Here is a 17,892-nt window from a genome sequence, read left to right as displayed (position 1 = left end):
CGGACCCCCAACCACTGCGCCACCAGGGAAGCCCTATAATATTTTTAAAAGTAAATGGTTGTGTGCTATTCCTCTAGAATTTCTTACTCTCTAGTTGCCAGAAGCTCTAGGGTAGTAGACAGAAGAGAAGAAAGATGAGCTGAGGTGTAGCTTCACAACTTGTGTCAGCAGATACCATGAAGCAGCTATTTTCCATTTCTTTGTCTACCTAACACAGGAGAGTCAGAGAGGGATGGAGAGAAGAGGAAAGCCTGAACTTCAATCAATCAACATTTGCAAAAATCCCCAAGGAGATGGCCACTTACTATAATAAGGTCTCTTGTATTTTTTCTGTTTCCTGTTTTATTACTGTTACCATACCTTGGATACACTCTCCTCTTACCCACATCTACTCAGCCCTTAAAACCCAGCTCAGCTCTTCTCGACCATGGTCTAGATAATCTTTCAGTCTGTGATCTCCACTACTGACATCCTGTGATTCCATAACTAGCTATCCTTCTCACTGGTAATAATATTAATAATAATTTAGGCTTCTCCAGGATCCAATAACTTTTCTCAAAACTGGTGCTTTATTTGAACGTTAAGCACATATAGCTCACGAGATCAAAAAAGCTCAGAATTTATAGTTGAGATAATAAATTCAACCTTAGTTCTTAAACCAATTAGCTATTTAATCATGAGATTGACACTTAATTTTGAAATATTTTTTCTTATCTGTAAACTAAAAAAAACAATATCTATTGCATACTGTTGTGAGAATTAGTTGAAGTCATAATTTGCCTGTGTTCTGTAAAGGCAAAAGACATCGTTATTTTTTAATTATTCATTATCTTGAAATTTACATTAGTTTTTTAAAACTTCTCCAACTCAGTACTGGGTTTGTGAAAAGAGGGGTTGGCTGTGCCTGCTTCAATTCTCTCACCTAAAATGCAGACAATAATGCCAGCACTGCAGGGTTATGAAGGGGGCAAATGATAATCATAGGTCCACAGGGCCTAACCCAGAGCTTTCACATGGACCGTACTCGGCTAATTTCATTTCATTTCTCTCCCCTTTTCTGTATATTCTGGAGAGCCTACCTCAGAGCTTTGCACAGTAGGTGTCTCCTCTATTTTGAGAGAAGTCTGTTTCTTCTCTAACTCCTCAGAAATGGGGATATTTTTGTGTTTTTTTCGATAGTCCTTTGAGGAATTTTTATTTTTTTAACATCTTTATTGGAGTATAATTGCTTTACAGTGGTGTGTTAGCTTCTGCTGTATAACAAAGTGAATCAGCTATATGTATACATATATCCCCATAGCCCCTCCCCCTTGCGTCTCCCTCCCTCCCACCCTCCCTATCCCACCCCCTAGGTGGTCACAAAGCACCGAACTGACCTCCCTGTGCTATGCGGCTGCTTCCCACTAGCTATGTATTTTACATTTGGCAGTGCTTATATGTCCGTGCCTCTCTCTCACTTCGTCCCAGCTTACCCTTCCCCCTCCCCGTGCCCTCAAGTCCATTCTCTACGTCTGCGTCTTTATTCCTGTCCTGCCCCTAGGTTCATCAGAACCACTTTTTTTTTTTTTTTTTTTAGATTCCATATATGTGCATTAGCATACGGTATTTGTTTTTCTCTTTCTGACTTACTTCACTCTGGGTGACAGACTCTAGGTCCATCCGCCTCACTACAAATAACTCAGTTTCGTTTCTTTTTATGGCTGAGTAATATTCCATCGCATAAATGTGCCACATCTTCTTTATCCATTCATCTGTCTATGGACACTTAGGTTGCTTCTATGTCCTGGCTATTGTAAATAGTGCTGCAATGAACATTGTGGTACATGACTCTTTTTGAATTACGGTTTTCTCAGGGTATATGCCCAGTAGTGGGATTGCTGGGTCGTATGGTAGTTCTATTTTTAGTTTTTTAAGGAAGCTCCATGCTGTTCTGCATCGTGGCTGTATCCATTTACATTCCCACCAACAGTGCAAGAGGGTTCCCTTTTCTCCACACCCTCTCCAGCATTTACTGTTTGTAGATTTTTTGATGGTGGCCATTCTGGCTGGTGTGAGATGATACCTCATTGTAGTTCTGATTTGCATTTCTCTAGTGATTAGTGATGCTGAGCATCCTTTCATGTGTTTGCTGGCAGTCTGTATATCTTCTTTGGAGAAATGTCTATTTAGGTCAAAGAAAATCCCACCACAACAAAAGAGCAGCTGCCCAATGCAGATCCTGTAAGTAGGACTTGACCTATAAAAAGCATAATTAACCATTAAAACTAATATCGCCCATTTCTACGAACTATTAATGAGAATGCATCCCTCGACATTATGAATTTATTTTTAAAACACCTAGGCATGTCTGCAATATTTTTTAATGTTGAAAGTATAAAGAATTATTGAGCTTTCAGGGATTAGGCAGAAAGACTTAGCCTGGCCCCCCCCCCCCCATTTAAAATACAGATAATGTCCTCTTAGCCTTCTCCACCCTTAACTCTGCTGGTTCTCTTAACCCCGCCCTAAAGTTTTCACTTTTGCAAATGTATTTGACAGTTTCCAGTATTATAATTTCCTCATTAATTATGTTTATTGATTACTTTCTATGGCTCTCCACCTCCCTGCGACGTAACCTCCAATGCACGGGAGACTTTTATCTGTTTGTCTTCTAATCAATACCCAACAGCTAGAACAGTGCTTGGACCTCCTAGGTCAGGGGAGATTGGAAGAGATACAATATCGCTTCTGGCTGCACTGGTTGATTCGCTTCCTGGCTCTTCTGTTTCCCAAAACTTTAAACTTGATAAGAACAGGGTTCAAAGGTTTGGTTACCAGGTCACTATTTTCATTTTAAATACTTTTGTGGAAATTGAACAGAATCCAGCTCTTGCAACACTGAAAAGAAGGCTCTCGTTATTTAAAGCAGGGGAAAAGAAATATAACACTCAGGGAAGATTCTGGTCAAAGATCACCATGACAGCAGCCAGCTGTTTCTGTTCTAGGAAGGAACGCACCCTTGCTGGGTAAGAGGCTGCCGTTAGCCTCATCTGGGGACAAATTGGATGGCTGAGTTATACACTGCATGCTTTTAACACTCACTTTACAGCGTTGTAAGTTACAGCTGAGCCCGAAATGCCGATGAAGCACAGACTGGATGTTACAGACCCCTCAGACACCCCATCTTTTCTTGCAAAGGAAATGGACTATGGATTTCAAGAAAGAAATATTAATATTTCAAAAATATTAATAGTATTGATATCTTTATGTTTAACAACAAAAATGTTTACCCCAGAGAAATACTTTAGTTATACTATTAGGTGTTAACTTATGTGCATTATATTCAAAACTCTGATTTTTAAAAACTATTAAATGCATTCTGGTGTCCTGGATGGCTCCCGGAACATGGTTGAGACCTTAGCGGAAAAGCTGGTGAAATTGAAATAAAGTCGGGAGTTCAGTTAAATCCTAATGTTGGTCTCTAATTTGTGACAAAGGTACCATGGTAACATAAGATGTTAACATTAGGGGAAACGGCATGAGGGATATATGGCAGCTCACTAAAATAATTTCAAACTAAAAAGTTTATTTAAAAATGGAGAAAAATAAAGTAGATTGGTCAGAATTTTACAAGAAATATTTGAAAGATACAATATGGGCAAATTTTTCTGCTCTTGTTTTTATATTTCTTTGAAATGCTCATGCTTTCACCACTTCATTACTTTTTTTGTTTTTTGTGGTTTTTTTTTAACTGTTTGGCTGTGCCATGCAGCACGGGGATCTTAGTTCCCCGACCAGGGATAGAACCCGCACCCCCTTCACGGGGAGCACAGAGTCTTAAACCTGGACTGCCAGGGAAGTCCCTTTCACCACTATTTTTAATATTACAGTTGAGATGAGTATAATAAACATTATTAATAAAAAATCATTTTTGTCTTTCTATAATCTAAAATACATGGGTTTCTGATAACTTAAATTCCCTACTGAATAACAAGGGAAAAAATGAAAGGTCACCTAATTTTATTAATAAAATGTTTTAATTCAGTAGGAACCCCTTTGGAAGAATTCACTTTCTTGATGGACTCTGAAGATGCTTATCTTTAGATTTTTGAAATGAATAGAATTATAGCTAAGTGCAGGTTCAAAACATGGGTCATGATGATTTCATCTGTGAAGAAATTTTCATGCGTAATATTTTCAAAGCCATGTCACTTTAGTGTTCTTGGTTTTTTTTTTTTTTTTTTTTTTTTTTTTTAATTGGGACTATCTCCAAATACACTTATGGGCTTAAAAGTGAATTTTTGGCTATTGTAAGCCATTTGGCAATTTTAATCCTGGATTTCCCCACATTTCTGTTTGTTATATTATCATCAGAAATTATCTTATGAAACACATGAAATTTACTGAGACTTTCATTTGAAACACAACATAATTAAGAAAAACAAAACTGGAGCCACAGCACCAAATTCTAGAATGAAGTAAAAGCAGCACGTTTACTCCGGGGGTGGTCGCAAGAAATACTAAATGGGTGTGTAGGCTGATGGTGATGTCTGCCCTTCATCTACTGCTGTTCGGCTTGTGAATTTCACTGACCTGTGTCCTGAAGATACATGCCCTTTTCTGTATGTAAATAATATGTCAATTAAAATTAAAAAAAATTAAGCTAAAAACCCATGAAATTATAGTTAAAGAAGTTGCTGAATATGGGAGCTTCTCTCTGACTTTTCAATGAGCCTAAATAGTGCCTCTACCTAGTGCACCAAGAGAGTCTGAGACAAGGGGTTTCCAGACTGCCCCTGCGACTTTAGCCTTATGATCATGCTCATTCTTTGGTTAATTAGTTATTTTAAAGGCCAAGTTAAAAAAATTTCATAAGATGGCCTTTGATCAAAACCTGATAAATGAAGAAATATGGGAAAATCCCTTCCCCCTAAAAATGATGCCAAATCATTCTATCTTATTTGATATTGAGCCCAAAATTGATTAACACATATTCATGGAATACCTACAGGGTGCAAGTGTCATGATGAATATACAAAAGGAGAAATAGGACCAGACCACAGAAGTCTCTACTCTTTACTTGAACAGACGGGGTATACACAAATGAAAAGAAAACAACCTTCCTAGGTAATATGTGATGAGTATCAAATACCAATGCAATAACTAGGCTTGCTGTGTGCTGGGGAGGTTCGACTTTCTAGCCCACAGCATACTGGAATTTACTTACAAACTGAATATCCACACAATAAAATTGGGATGCCTGGTGAAATTTGGGTTGGATTTATAGAAAAATAAGAATGAGTAACATTCTGGTATGTTACTTAGCAATATTCAGCTGTGAACCTTTTTGACACAGTTATTAAATAATGGCAACCTGATGTTAAGGAGCATATACAGAAAGCACAGAGTATTTTAGAAAAAATCTAGAATAATATTATAATTCTGTTAAGTATAAATCCACTGAGTGTACTACTGACGTGGCTTAAAAATAAGCGTGAGATCAAATACTAAATCATTTACTGCAAATTCTATGTTTTTTAGCAGTTTAACAAGCTATTTGAAAATGCTAAGACTCCTAATAGCAATAAACCCTTTTTAATTTAACTATGAAAGAATAGTGAAACCTATATAAGGAAAACTGTCTTACTGTGAAATTTAAAATTCTGTATTTAATAGAGATATTAAAAATTTTTGAATATATCAATTCAAAGTATGAAAATTCATTTTCTTCTTCAGAGTTACAGTCTTTCTAAAATTCCAACAAAATTTTTTATAGAAAATGAATAAATAAAATAGAAACTAATGCTTTGAAAGTAAAAGGGATAACTCTGGCTTTTGAGTTTTACTTAAAATAAATCACAACAACTAGAATGGAAACCACAACCAAAGAAAGTTGCTAGATTCAAACTGCATAGAATTTTCTCAATTCCAAAAAAAGGACGCTACCAAACAGAAAACAAACAAAAATCATGGCGTCTCAGACAACCTTCTTGGTATATATATATGCATTAATTTTGGAGTAAGGCTAAACAAAATTAATTTTCCCTGCACAAAAGGATAGTGTCTAAAACAACACTCAGGCCAATTTCATTGACCGGGAATAATTGATACTACCTATCGCTAAGGTTCTGGTCTTCAAACCTTTCATGTGGGATCTATGAATGTTATAAATACATGTAGAGAGAGATTTAGAGATATATATGTACTAAGTATATTTATAGAGTATATATATATACACTATATATACAATATACACACACACACACACACACACACACACACACACACACACACACATATATATATATATATATATATACAAACACCATATATATGCTACATTAGGGTTTATAAAAATCTGAGGCAAACCATGATAATGACCATAGTGACTACATCTGGGCTATGGAAACCAGGTGCATTCTGATTCATTGGTTAGAACTTTCTGCTATTCTCCAAACTTCCTAAAAATTGCAAATTTTGGGGGGGGAATTTTTGTCAGTATACAGTTTTTGGATGCCCTAGTAACACAAATATGAAAAAATATTCACATGGGAGGAAATTTTAAAATATTAATAGAACATATTTTGGTCAAGTGGGACTCAGGGAGTTGCTGATTTCTTACTCAATTCTTCCCTTCTTAAATCTGCTGTAATGAGTCTATATCCTCTTTGGAATGGAAAAGTTAGGGTTTAGTTTTAATATTAATATTTAGAGGCAGGGGAATACTAGCAGACAAGTTTGAAGAACCTTGAGGCATCCTCACCCTACGAGGCATTGAAGTTCATTTTATTATAAAATTACTTAAAATATTTAATACAGATAAATAGGAAATAAATCAATGAAAAAAAAAGTCTCAAAATAGATTCAACTATAAATGAGGAACTTAATATAATATAGTAAGCATTCCAATGCAAATGAGTTACAAAGAATCATCTAATGAATTTGGCCGAGATATTTAGCAATAGTTTGGAAGGAAAAAGTAAAAGAAGAAAGGGGAAGTTAAGGAAGGAAGGAAGGAAGTTCCAAAGAAAGGAAGTTAGTATGACATGACCTACCAAAATAAACTCCAGGACTAATGGACTAAATACCAAACCACAACACTAAATTACAAAAAAAGTCAAAATGGCAGAGAAAAGAATAAACTACTTAAGAGATTATGAACAAATATATTTTTAGCTTTGATGTATTACAGAAAATTTAAAAAGTGTATCACATTAAATATACAGATGCGAAATCTCTGTACAAGTTTAAAAACCTGCAAAATATTGTGAAAATATTTACATCAAAATTTTGATAAACAATATGCCTAATATAGAGTTTATTCAAAATTATTTTAAAAATAGGACAAATGAGGGAAGTTATAAATAAAAATTAGCAGAAGATAAAATTAGAAGTTATCAAAATATGCAGAAAGAAGTTAATTCTTATTTGTAAGCAAGCAAAAAATTAAATTTGAGGCATTCTTTTACAACTACTAAACTAGCCAAAATATATTTTTAAAGATAAAATGCTGTAAGAATGTGGAGAACTTGTACACTGCGTTTCTGATTGCATACATTTGTAATTCATTTTGAAAACAGTATGGCAACAGGTAGCGAGGGTGCTAAAGATGTTCATTCTCTTTGGCTCAGACATTCCATGTATGGAATTTATATTGAATATATGCATAAAATTCCTCAGAAACAAAGAGATCTGCACAAAAATTTTGGCATGTTCCATTCTATCAAAAAATTGGAAATGATCATGATAAATAATTGTATGATAACAAATAAATATGGATGTGTGAGAATTACTTAGAAACAAGGAAAACGTTTATTGTGTAATAAGTGAATACAAAAATATACTACAGTACATATACTGAATTTTTTCAATTATGTAAAAAATATAGATGATAAAACGCAAAATATGAAAATAATCGATGTGTTAAAGCATAGTAAAAATATGAGTGTTTTCCAGTTTTAAAATGTTTAAACCCAATTGTTTCTGATAATTGGCACAAAGATATGATAACCAGATACAAAATTTACAGTTGTATAAAACGAGGAAGAATTTTTTCCACGAATAAGGCATTTAGTGAAAAATAAGTTTACAGAAGGAGCATCCTGTGTGTGTGTGTGTGTGTATGTGTGGTGTGATAGGACACCTATTCTGTCTCTCATGCACTTCTGTTCAGAAGTACAAATACATGTAAATAATTACACCTGTTGGGTCTGCTTCACATTCACCGTGAAGATTAAAGGAAACAAGAGGAGTGACGATATCTCTCCTAGTACAAGCCTGCCTGGCACATTCTAGGGGCTCAAGAACAGGTTCCTTCAATATAAAAGGGAGACAGCACCAAGGATTTGTTAAATTGCAATATTAGTAAGTGCCATTCAAATGCTCTTTCTCAGCCTTGAAATGAGGGAACTAGAGCTGAATCACGTTTTGGGAGGCCCCATCAAACCTGAGGTGTCAGGAACGCACACAATTCTGTGGGACACGTGCAGCAGGAAGAAAGGTAGCAATCGCGAAGGAACTATTACAAGGAGGCTATAAACGTGTGTGGAGCTCCAGGAAAAAGCACACATTAAAGAAAAGCATTAAAATCTGTGTGTGTGTGTGTGTGTACGATAAGCTTTTTTAAAAAAGCAAGACACCATATAAAACCCAACCGTGCACCTGCTTCCGGGGTGATCTACACGTGGTTTCACAGCGGCTACGCCCCCCAGGAGATGCTGTCTGGCTGCCCTTCTCTGACAAAAGCTCATTCTACACTGGCACGTGGTGCTTTTTTCCTGCACTGCCAGGCGATGCTCCTGACATAGGAGTGAACTATCTATCTGAGGGGAAATGTGGGCCCCTTTCCCCTTTTCTAAAGTGCCGCACAGATAAATACCTCTCCCCACAAAATCTGCTCACTGTAGGACAAAACATGCTGTCGGCCTATTACATCGGCCAGGGCTTGGCTTTGCCCTGGGGCCACACCTGGCTCCCTCTCCTTCTCACCTGTGAACTGGGGTCCCGGACTCCTGGCCGCTTCTGTGCCCCAAACATACCTGTTTCTTCTGCATCCTGCAGGCCACGCTTACTCCTGCTGCTTTGGCTGGAGTTGCTTTCTCCTGGAGCTGGTAGCGTAAAGCTCCCCTGCCAAGAGAAAAGGCCCCCGTTATTGCCAGGGCGTCTGGGTGCGGGAGCATGGGGCTGGGGCTGCCGCAGACTCACTTTCAGGGCGGAGGTGGCGGCTGCAGCCTCCCGCAGGGCGGCCCTGGGGGCTGCGGCTCCCGCCTGGGGGGCGCCGGGCAGCTCCCGCAGCTCCGCCCGGAGCCTTCCCAGCTCTGCTTGCAGGGAAGCCAGGCGGCAGAAGGACAGCACTGTGAGGCAGCAGGACAGCAGGGCCAGCAGCAGGGTCACGGCCAGCAGCTTTCCCTCTTTGGAGAAGCGGACAGAGGGGCTTTCCTTCTGGGGGAGGATGGAGACTGTCTCCTTCAGTTTCATTTCGTCTCTGGTCTTAAGGCGAAAAAGGCGTGACTGCTCCCCTGTGGAGTCATCCATTTCCCTCCTTGAACTTTGAAGGTTCGGGCCCTTAGAATAAGTGACCACAGAGAATGGATCATTTCCTGTTATCTGTGTTTGTTGATGTCCTACATTGACTACATGGCCCAGCCCGGCGCTCGCCCTCCGGAGAGTTCTCCTGAATTTTCTTCTCTCTGCCCGGCCGCATCTCTGCCCCTACTGTACGATAGGTCTTCCTGGCATTCGCCCTTCTATGTGATTGCTCAATCAGTCTTCCTCATTTCACTTTCAGTTTTTGTAAGAATTTTAATGGCATCTCAGAACACTCATGCACAAACGGGCCCCTTAAATCTACGGACGGCAAGGAGTTGGGGGTTTGGACCAGCACGCTACAGACAACTTTTAAGATAGGAAGGTGTTTAAGGAACTCCCCCTCAGGCATTAGGAGAGAACTGGGTCCACTTGGGGCCACGTGGCTTTGTCGGGAAGGGGAAAAGAATATTAATAAGTTCCTGCTGGTGTGATAAAATTAATGAATGCCAAGGTCAGATAAGCTAAGTACTTTAGCATGGAACTGTAGTCAGCTGGAGAGTGATTTATTAACAGTCTCTAAGTGGGAAATAAAATGAAATGTCCTTAGACGAGGCCTAAAAGTCCGCTGGGGAGTACTCTCCCCACTATCACCTTAGCAATGTAGTAAGAAGAATGTGCCTAAATTTGGGGGACCTGCTTAGATTAGGTACGCAGGGGAGTCTCTATATGCAGGTGTGTATGCATTTTGAAAGGGACCCTAAGTAACCCTCTTCCTCCTGGGACTCACTGCTAGAGAGGCAGCCACCCACAGGATGGCCAGTCCCCAGGAGCTGTCCCGCCTCTGCTGTCCCCACCTCTGGAGCTGCAAGTCCCTGCTCCGTCTGACACCACTTGGGGGAGAATTGGTCTTAGCTCAGCTCCAGATGCCTGGGTCCCGTCATTAACTGCTCTTCCCCTAAAGCAGCTTATCTGCTCGTCCACATTAGGCCGACTCTGCCCCAATCTAACCTGTATACAAGATGACCCGACTCGACCCAGACAGAATTGAGTTTCAAATCTCTATTGTTGGGGGCTTCCCTGGTGGCACAGTGGTTGAGAATCCGCCTGCCAATGCAGGGGACACGGGTTCGAGCTCTGGTCCGGGAAGATCCCACATATGCCGCGGAGCAACTAAGCCCGTGAGCCACAACTAATGAAGTCTGCGCGCCTAGAGCCCGTGCTCTGCAACAAGAGAAGCCACTGCAGTGAGAAGCCCGCGCACCGCAACTAAGACACAACACAGCCCAAAATAAATTAATTAATTAAAAAAAAAATCTCTATTGTTGGACGTGGCGTGGCTGTAAGGAAACCAATCCCGCCTGTGATTCTGTGTCCTCATCTGTTGGATGGGGTGATAACTGCCCCCGAGGGCTGTAAGGAGACTTACAGGGATGTAGAGCAAGCTACCTTTAAGATGCTCCCATTTTTCATTCATTCATTCCATTCATTCATCATGTGGAATCTATTTCATTCATTCATTTTATGAACGGAATGTTTCATTTATTCAGTCCATGGAATCTTTTTCATTCTTACAAACAGTGCTGCAATAGATGTCTTTGTACCCGTCCCCCTGGTCATGGCTGCACACACCCGCTGGCGAAGAGCACACAGTCACCTTGACCAGGTGTCTCTGAGCTCCCCCCCCAGGACCGCCTGTTTCGTCCTTGTCTCACTAAGTGCGATGTCATCCGCCTTATTCATTTTTACCTCTTGGGATTGTTGTTTTTTCCTTTGCATCTGCAAGTTCCAAGACCTTTCAAAATGACTTTAAAATTTTTTTCTGTTTAAAAAAAGGTTTTAGTGATTCCCGTGGTCTCCCCAGTTAGCTGTTCTCAGGTGGAAGTTGTCTACCATAAGTAAGCGTGCCAACTCTTTACTGTAATACAACTCCTTTGTGACAGTCCTTGTTTCCAGATCAATCACGGTAAAACATACTAGGTAACATTTCAATTTTTTACAAAAGGATTAGTTTGGGGATTACTTTCTGACTGAAAGTAATTGAAACTCTCTCAGATTATATGTGTGTGCATTCCTAGCACCTAAATACATGGAGAAATAAAAGAATTCAAGGCAGTGCTAGAAACCAATTACTCTCTTTTCCACCCTGGACACCTGCAGCCACCGCTTCTTTCTGTGAATGGACATTCTTCCCCTTCTGGCAGGCCACTCCACTCCGTGTTCTGCTGTAAAAGTTCTCAGGAGAGAGGGAATAACTTGCTTTAGGGAATTACCTTTGCCTTCAGCTGCTCTCCTGGGAGAGCCACTGAGCAGTCTGCCTGCAGCCAGTTTGGAACCAGGAGCTGGTCTTGGACCACCAGCGGGCAGCCCCAGCAGAGGAGGGCTAGCTCTCCCTCGACCAAAGGCAGCAGGGCAGCTGGCCCAGACTGGACATGGCCAGGTGATGTCCTCCACTGCCATCACACGATGCAGTTTCTCAGAAGACAGGTAGAAAACGAAGTGGTATTTACGTGTTCTCGAATTTCTTATTAGAGGAACAAAAGGAAGTTATTACTCCATCAATCAAGGATCTGTTTCCTGCAAAGGAAAGGGTGTGACAATAATTTAACTGAAATTCTGTTCCACAGATAGCAAGCACGTCCATAGTCACTGACTAGCTCACCACATTCACGTTTATTTAGGGCTGGACCTGAGCCACAGTTCTCTTCCATGGTTCAGCTCCTTTTCACCCACTTCTTTTTCTCAACTGGAGTGTAAAACATTCTCCTGCGACAGAGCTGAAACAAACTGAATAAACAAAGTGAGTCCCATGTTCCCTGTCCCATCTATTCAGGAGAGAGTAGATAGGAACATGGGAGAGTACATTTGAAAAGAACTGAAGTCGGGAGTTTGTCTGACGGATGAAACACAGCATAAAACAAACACCTACTCTGACTCCTTGCTTCTTATAATGACAACCTCAAAAAGATTCAGAAAGCTTAATTTTAAACTTCTGGCTAAACAATCCTATAAAGAATTGGCTGGTTTGAGAAATCTATCCTTTACCCATTTCTTTGAGGGAAAAAGTGTCTTTCATAAGGATTTGGACAACTCAAGCATGGAGACAACAGCTCTTCTAGAAATGCATATGTACCTAAAAATAGACCTAGGTAAAACTGGCTTCCTCAGGTGCTCAGAATATGGAAAATGGCTTGATGCAAATAATTATTAATTTCAGAAAAAATCATGTTTTCTTGTAGAAATATATACATGCAGTCAGTTGCTATTATAATTACAGTGAAACTTGAGTTGGAAGGCCAAGCGCTATTTGCTCTGTGAAACTGAACCAGGAAGTAATGGTGTGATTTTAAACACAGACAACACTGGTCATTTCTTTCTTTCTTTTTTTTTTTTTTTTTAACATCTTTATTGGGGTATAATTGCTTTACAATGGTGTGTTAGTTTCTGCTTTATAACAGAGTGAGTCAGTTATACATATATATATGTTCCCATATCTCTTCCCTCTTTGTCTCTAAGAGGAATCAGAGGTTGTTGGGAAGGTTGTTAAAACCCAAATTTGCAACTGGAATGCTTGCTGAAAGCACCTGGTTACCTCAGCAGTCAATATAAATTACAGAGGCTTTCGTCCTTATCCCCTCCTGGGGCACGTGGAGCACAGCCCTAAGGGAACTCCTATTACTCTTTTTTCCAGTGCTCCAGGAGACGTGCACATCTGTTGTTGACACATGTGGAACCTCAGCTCTCCCACCACCTCTCACACTGTTGATGTGATCATGATATTTTCAAACCTAAGGAAGGACCTCCAGGCAGAAGGAAGACACACCTGACACAATTAAAACCAAAACAGTTGGCACACTGGGATACAGATGAGGAATTTACTGCCTTTCTCTGTACACTCCGAGCTGCTGGATGTTAGTGAAGGGTTAAGCTAAGGACAAAATTAAAGAATTGTATCTGTTTTCTTATTACATGAAGAGGTTGCATCACTTGGTTTTTCCTTAAAATCTCTGACCATAAAATTGTGACCCTTTCCTAATTTACCTGGGCTACTTCAAGTTTACTTTGGGGAACTCCTTTCCACAGACAGATTGACATTGCCTTTTAGGATCTTGCAATGCATGCTGGTTAAGAATCTTAGCCTGGGAACCACCCGGACCTGGGTCTGATACTTGACTCACCGCCTACTTACTAGCTGGGTGACCTCAGGCAAGTAGCTTCCCCTCGGCAAGCCCATCTCCTTATCTGTAAAGCAGGTAGGACACCCCACTGCCAGCCTGGGAGTATTCTTGTGAGGATTCAGAGAGACCTTGGTATCAAGTCTTCCTCTCGGTGACCGACGCATAGTTAAGTACTCAATAGTTTCTTTGTTTTTACCATTGTAATTGTTTTACAAAAGAGAGTCGAACAGATAAAATGCACAAGCTGACCTGTAACATAATTGAAAAACTTAAGGCAATGCACATGTATTTTGGCAGTTTAGAATGTGATAACTGGACAAACGTTTCTTCCTTGTTGAGTGCTCAGCAAAGTCTGCATACTGTGCTATTAGAAATGCCTGTTATAAGGGGAACAGACCTCCACCAGGTTCATAGTATCATTTGAATTTGAAGGCATTCCTTTCTCACAAAAGGAATTGCCATTTGAAAGGACAAGTCCCTATGAGGAGTAGAACAGACAGCAGAAGGTCTTGGCTTTTAGCTGCCTGAGCCATCTCAAATAATTCATCCAGTCTTCTTGACCTCTGCTTCAACCTCTCTGTCCAGGAAAGCAACAGGTATATTGCATGCAAGGAGGTTACTGATTCCTTCAAGTTTGATTTTGGGGTCAGATAGAACTAGCTTCAAATTCTAGCTGCACAGCATGCAAGCTGTGTGGCTAATGATTTTGAGCCCTAGTTTATGCCTCTGGGAGGAGATTAATGGGGTACCTTCCTGATAGGTTTGCTGGGAGGATTAAAAGAGAGCAAATTGCCCAAGCTTTGCAAATGGCAGCTAATAAAATAATGAAAACTTTTTGCTTTCAGAACTCTATCTTAAATTGAGGACTCCAAAGAGCTTCTGTGACTATTATTAATTTTTAATTAAAAGTAAGTTAAAATTTATTTTATTACTATGAGAAACAAAATGAGAAACTTTAAAAATATTTGTGTATTAATTTAAAAATCACAGCAAACTCTTAATATGCTAACATAAAAATACATTTTTAATAAAAAGTAACTTTTTTTAAAAAAAGGAACAAAAGAGAAGACTTCATTAGTTTTTTTTTTTCAAGTCCCTTTAATGTCTTAGTAGGAAGGAGTGGAATTCTCATATCTGCTTCCACTAAAATCTGTTGCAGTATCACACATTACTTAGCTTCTGGAAAACTCCACTTTACACCCTAGATGGAATGAAAGCAGAGAAAAGCAAATAATACCTTGGCATTATAAAAATAGTTTTGACCTCATGGACTCCCTGAAAGGGACTCAGGGACCCCCCACTCTTTGAAAACAACCGACTTGGGACAACTGTCTTTCAAACTCTCAAACTGTAGATGATCCAAAGGCTTATGTAGAAAAAGAATGTTACAATGCATAAGAGAAAGAGAAACATCAAGGCCAAGAATATAGAATATCTGAGTCCCACTGAAGAATTTACTTTTAGAAATAAGCTTGTACTCAAGTACGGGGCAGGAGAACAGCAGGAGCCCGAACATATTTACAGAATCAGGCAAGTATCAGGCAAATATATTCTCCAAACAGACTGGACAAACTTGTGATGCCAGTAATCCAGACATCACAGATCACTGCTTCTATGTCTCTTTCTCCGTTCTCCACCACTCCACACCAGCACTGCAGGAAAATACCCATTTGCTCTCTGGATTATCGAATGTTGTAGTTATACCCCACCAGGGCATGGTGACTCAAACCCAGAAAAACTCATGGGTTTTTCAAACACACAGACCTGGGTTCAAAGGCTCGAATTGCCACTTAAGAGCTATGTAGTCTTGGAAAAGTTACTTAAATTTACTGAATCTCATGTATATGATGGGGATTGTGATGGACTAAAAATGACCATATTCTCTGCAACTCCTCCCATCAAAAGTGTGGAATGCAATGGAATACTACTCAGCCATAAAAAAGAAACCTTACCATTTGCAATAACATGGATGAATCTAGAGGGCATTATACTAAATAAGTCAGACAAAGACAAATACCACATGTGATCTCACTTATATGCAGAATCTAAAAAACTAAACAAAATGAAAACAGACTCATAGATACAGAGAATAAATGGATGGCTGCCAGAGGGGAGGGTGGGTGAAATAGCTGAAGAGGATTAAGAGGTATAAACCTCCAGTTATAAAATAAATAAGCCTGAGGATGGAATGTATAGCACAATAATGGTCAATAATACTGTCATAACTTTGTATGTGGACAGATGGTTACTAGATTTCTCGTGTGATCATTTCATAATGTATGCAAGTCAAATCTCTATGTAGTACACATGAAACTAACATAATATTGTATGTCCACTATCTTTCAATAAGATTTTTTTTAATTAATTAAATTTATTTAACACACATAGAGCTAATTCAAGTAATCTCCTTCTTGAGTGAGCTTTGGAGTTTTTGTCTTCAAGGAATTTGCCCATTTCAAGAAAGTAATCAAATTTTTTAGCAAAGTTGTTTATTATATTCTCTTAATCCTTCTAATGATGTAGATCTCTAGTGATATTTTTTCACTCCTTACACATAATGTATATATTCTACCTTTTTTTTGAATTTTTGAATTTTATTTATTTTTTTATACAGCAAATTCTTATTACTTATTCATTTTATACATATTAGTGTATATACGTCAGTCCCAATCTCCCAATTCATCAATAATGAATCTTTCAATAAGATTTTTTGAAAGTTGAAGTCTATTTTCTCATGTCTTGAATTGGGCTGGCGCTGAGTCTGCATCACTCTATGTGGTCGAAGCGGCAATACTTAACTTTTGAGCATGGTTTCAAGAGGCCCTGCAGCTTCCACACTTACCCTGTGGAACCCTGAGGCCCCCGTGCTGTGATGAAAGATTCCATGGAGGAAGAGGGCCAGCCATCTCTGGTGAGGCCCCAGACATCTTATCCCATCCAGCCTCAGCCAAGCAGCCATATGGAGAGTTCCGGTGAAAACAGCAGAACCACCACCCATTCAGCCCACAGAACTGTGAGAAATGATCATTCTGTTTTAGGCTACTAAATAGATGGGTAGTTTCTAGGGTGACCAATTTGTCCCAGTTTGCCTGGGACTTGCCCACTTTTAGCTGCCAGTCCCACATCCCAAGAAACCCCTCAGCCCTAGTTGGTCACCTATTTGTAGCACAATTGCAAATACCTTACACAGGAATAAGAGCGTTCAACTCAGTGTTTGAGAGAATTAAGTGAAATGATGAGGTAAAGGCAAAATATAGACAGAGCCCATAAAATGAAAGGTTTTGTTTTTCTTTTCAATTTATAAAATAACTTTATAATAATTTATAATTACTCTATCTTTAATAAAATAATATTTCCATAGCTAATTAAAATTTGATCTTTTATCTTTGTCTATAACTGAACTTCTCATTCAGGGCCCTAATTGCTTTTTTTCTTTTTTTAAATTAGTTTATTTATTTTTGGCTGCGTTGGGTCTTCGTTGCTGCACGCGGCTTTCTCTAGTTGCGGCGAGCGGCGGCTACTCTTCGTTGCTATGCGCGGGCTTCTCATTGTGGTGGCTTCTCTTGTTGCGGAGCACGGGCTCTAGGCACGTGGGCTACAGTAGTTGGGGCACATGGGCTCAGTAATTCTGGCTCGCAGGCTCTAGAGCTCAGGCTCAGTAGCTGTGGCGCACGGGCTTAGCTGCTCTGCGGCATGTGGGATCTTCCCGGACCAGGGCTCGAACCCGTGTCCCCTGCATTGGCAGGCGGATTCTGAACCACTGCACCACCAGGGAAGTCCCGGGACCTAATTGCTTTAAATATACCAGAGAGCATTCTCTGCTGGAGAATGCTGCATTTTCAGCTAAGCACGAAGGTAGCAGGCCCCTGGGAAATTATGAACCAAAAAGAGAAAGAAAACATTGGACTTAGCTAAATTCAAACTGGCTGTGAGTTCTCAAAAGAGTATCACTGTTGAAGATGGAAAACACTTAATATTATGTCATTCTGGGTGGGTCTAGAACAGGACCTTTTTTTGGACAATATTTTTCCCCAGGGGCATGTCTAGTGAAAACATAATCCACGGAGATGATCTGCAGATAAGGTCAATGCCATGTGCCCACAAAAAGGCAGAATCTCGGGGGCCTACTGGTTAAGAGAGTTGAAACCTTTGAAACTCTATTTTAGAGCTTTCCTTAGGAAGAAAAGTGGGAGGCTGGGGTGGTGGTGGG

The 17,892-nt window shown here is 39.7% G+C and overlaps 1 protein-coding gene across 3 annotated transcripts in view; it reads right to left on the bottom strand.

Moving 5' to 3' along the window:
• Positions 1-9,686, bottom strand: part of TNFSF13B (TNF superfamily member 13b) — a 32,579-nt gene extending 22,893 nt beyond the window's left edge. Inside the window, exons 1-2 of one of the 3 annotated variants that reach the window (XM_007462724.1) lie at positions 9,184-9,686; positions 9,018-9,105 (exon numbers count right to left, since the gene is read on the bottom strand). In XM_007462724.1, coding sequence (XP_007462786.1) covers positions 9,018-9,105; positions 9,184-9,513 — 418 coding nt within the window. In that variant the 5' untranslated portion in view covers positions 9,514-9,686. The remainder of the gene's footprint in view (positions 1-9,017; positions 9,106-9,183) is intronic. The other 2 variants (XM_007462726.1, XM_007462725.1) reach the window with 2 other exon arrangements.
• Between the last annotated feature and the right edge of the window lie 8,206 nt (positions 9,687-17,892).

The sequence above is a fragment of the Lipotes vexillifer genome, unplaced genomic scaffold, assembly GCF_000442215.2.
Source record: "Lipotes vexillifer unplaced genomic scaffold, Lipotes_vexillifer_v1.1 scaffold243, whole genome shotgun sequence".
Classification (NCBI taxonomy): domain Eukaryota; kingdom Metazoa; phylum Chordata; class Mammalia; order Artiodactyla; family Lipotidae; genus Lipotes; species Lipotes vexillifer.
The sequence above is the reverse complement of the archived record's forward strand: the minus strand, read 5'-3'. Positions and strand labels throughout refer to the sequence as shown.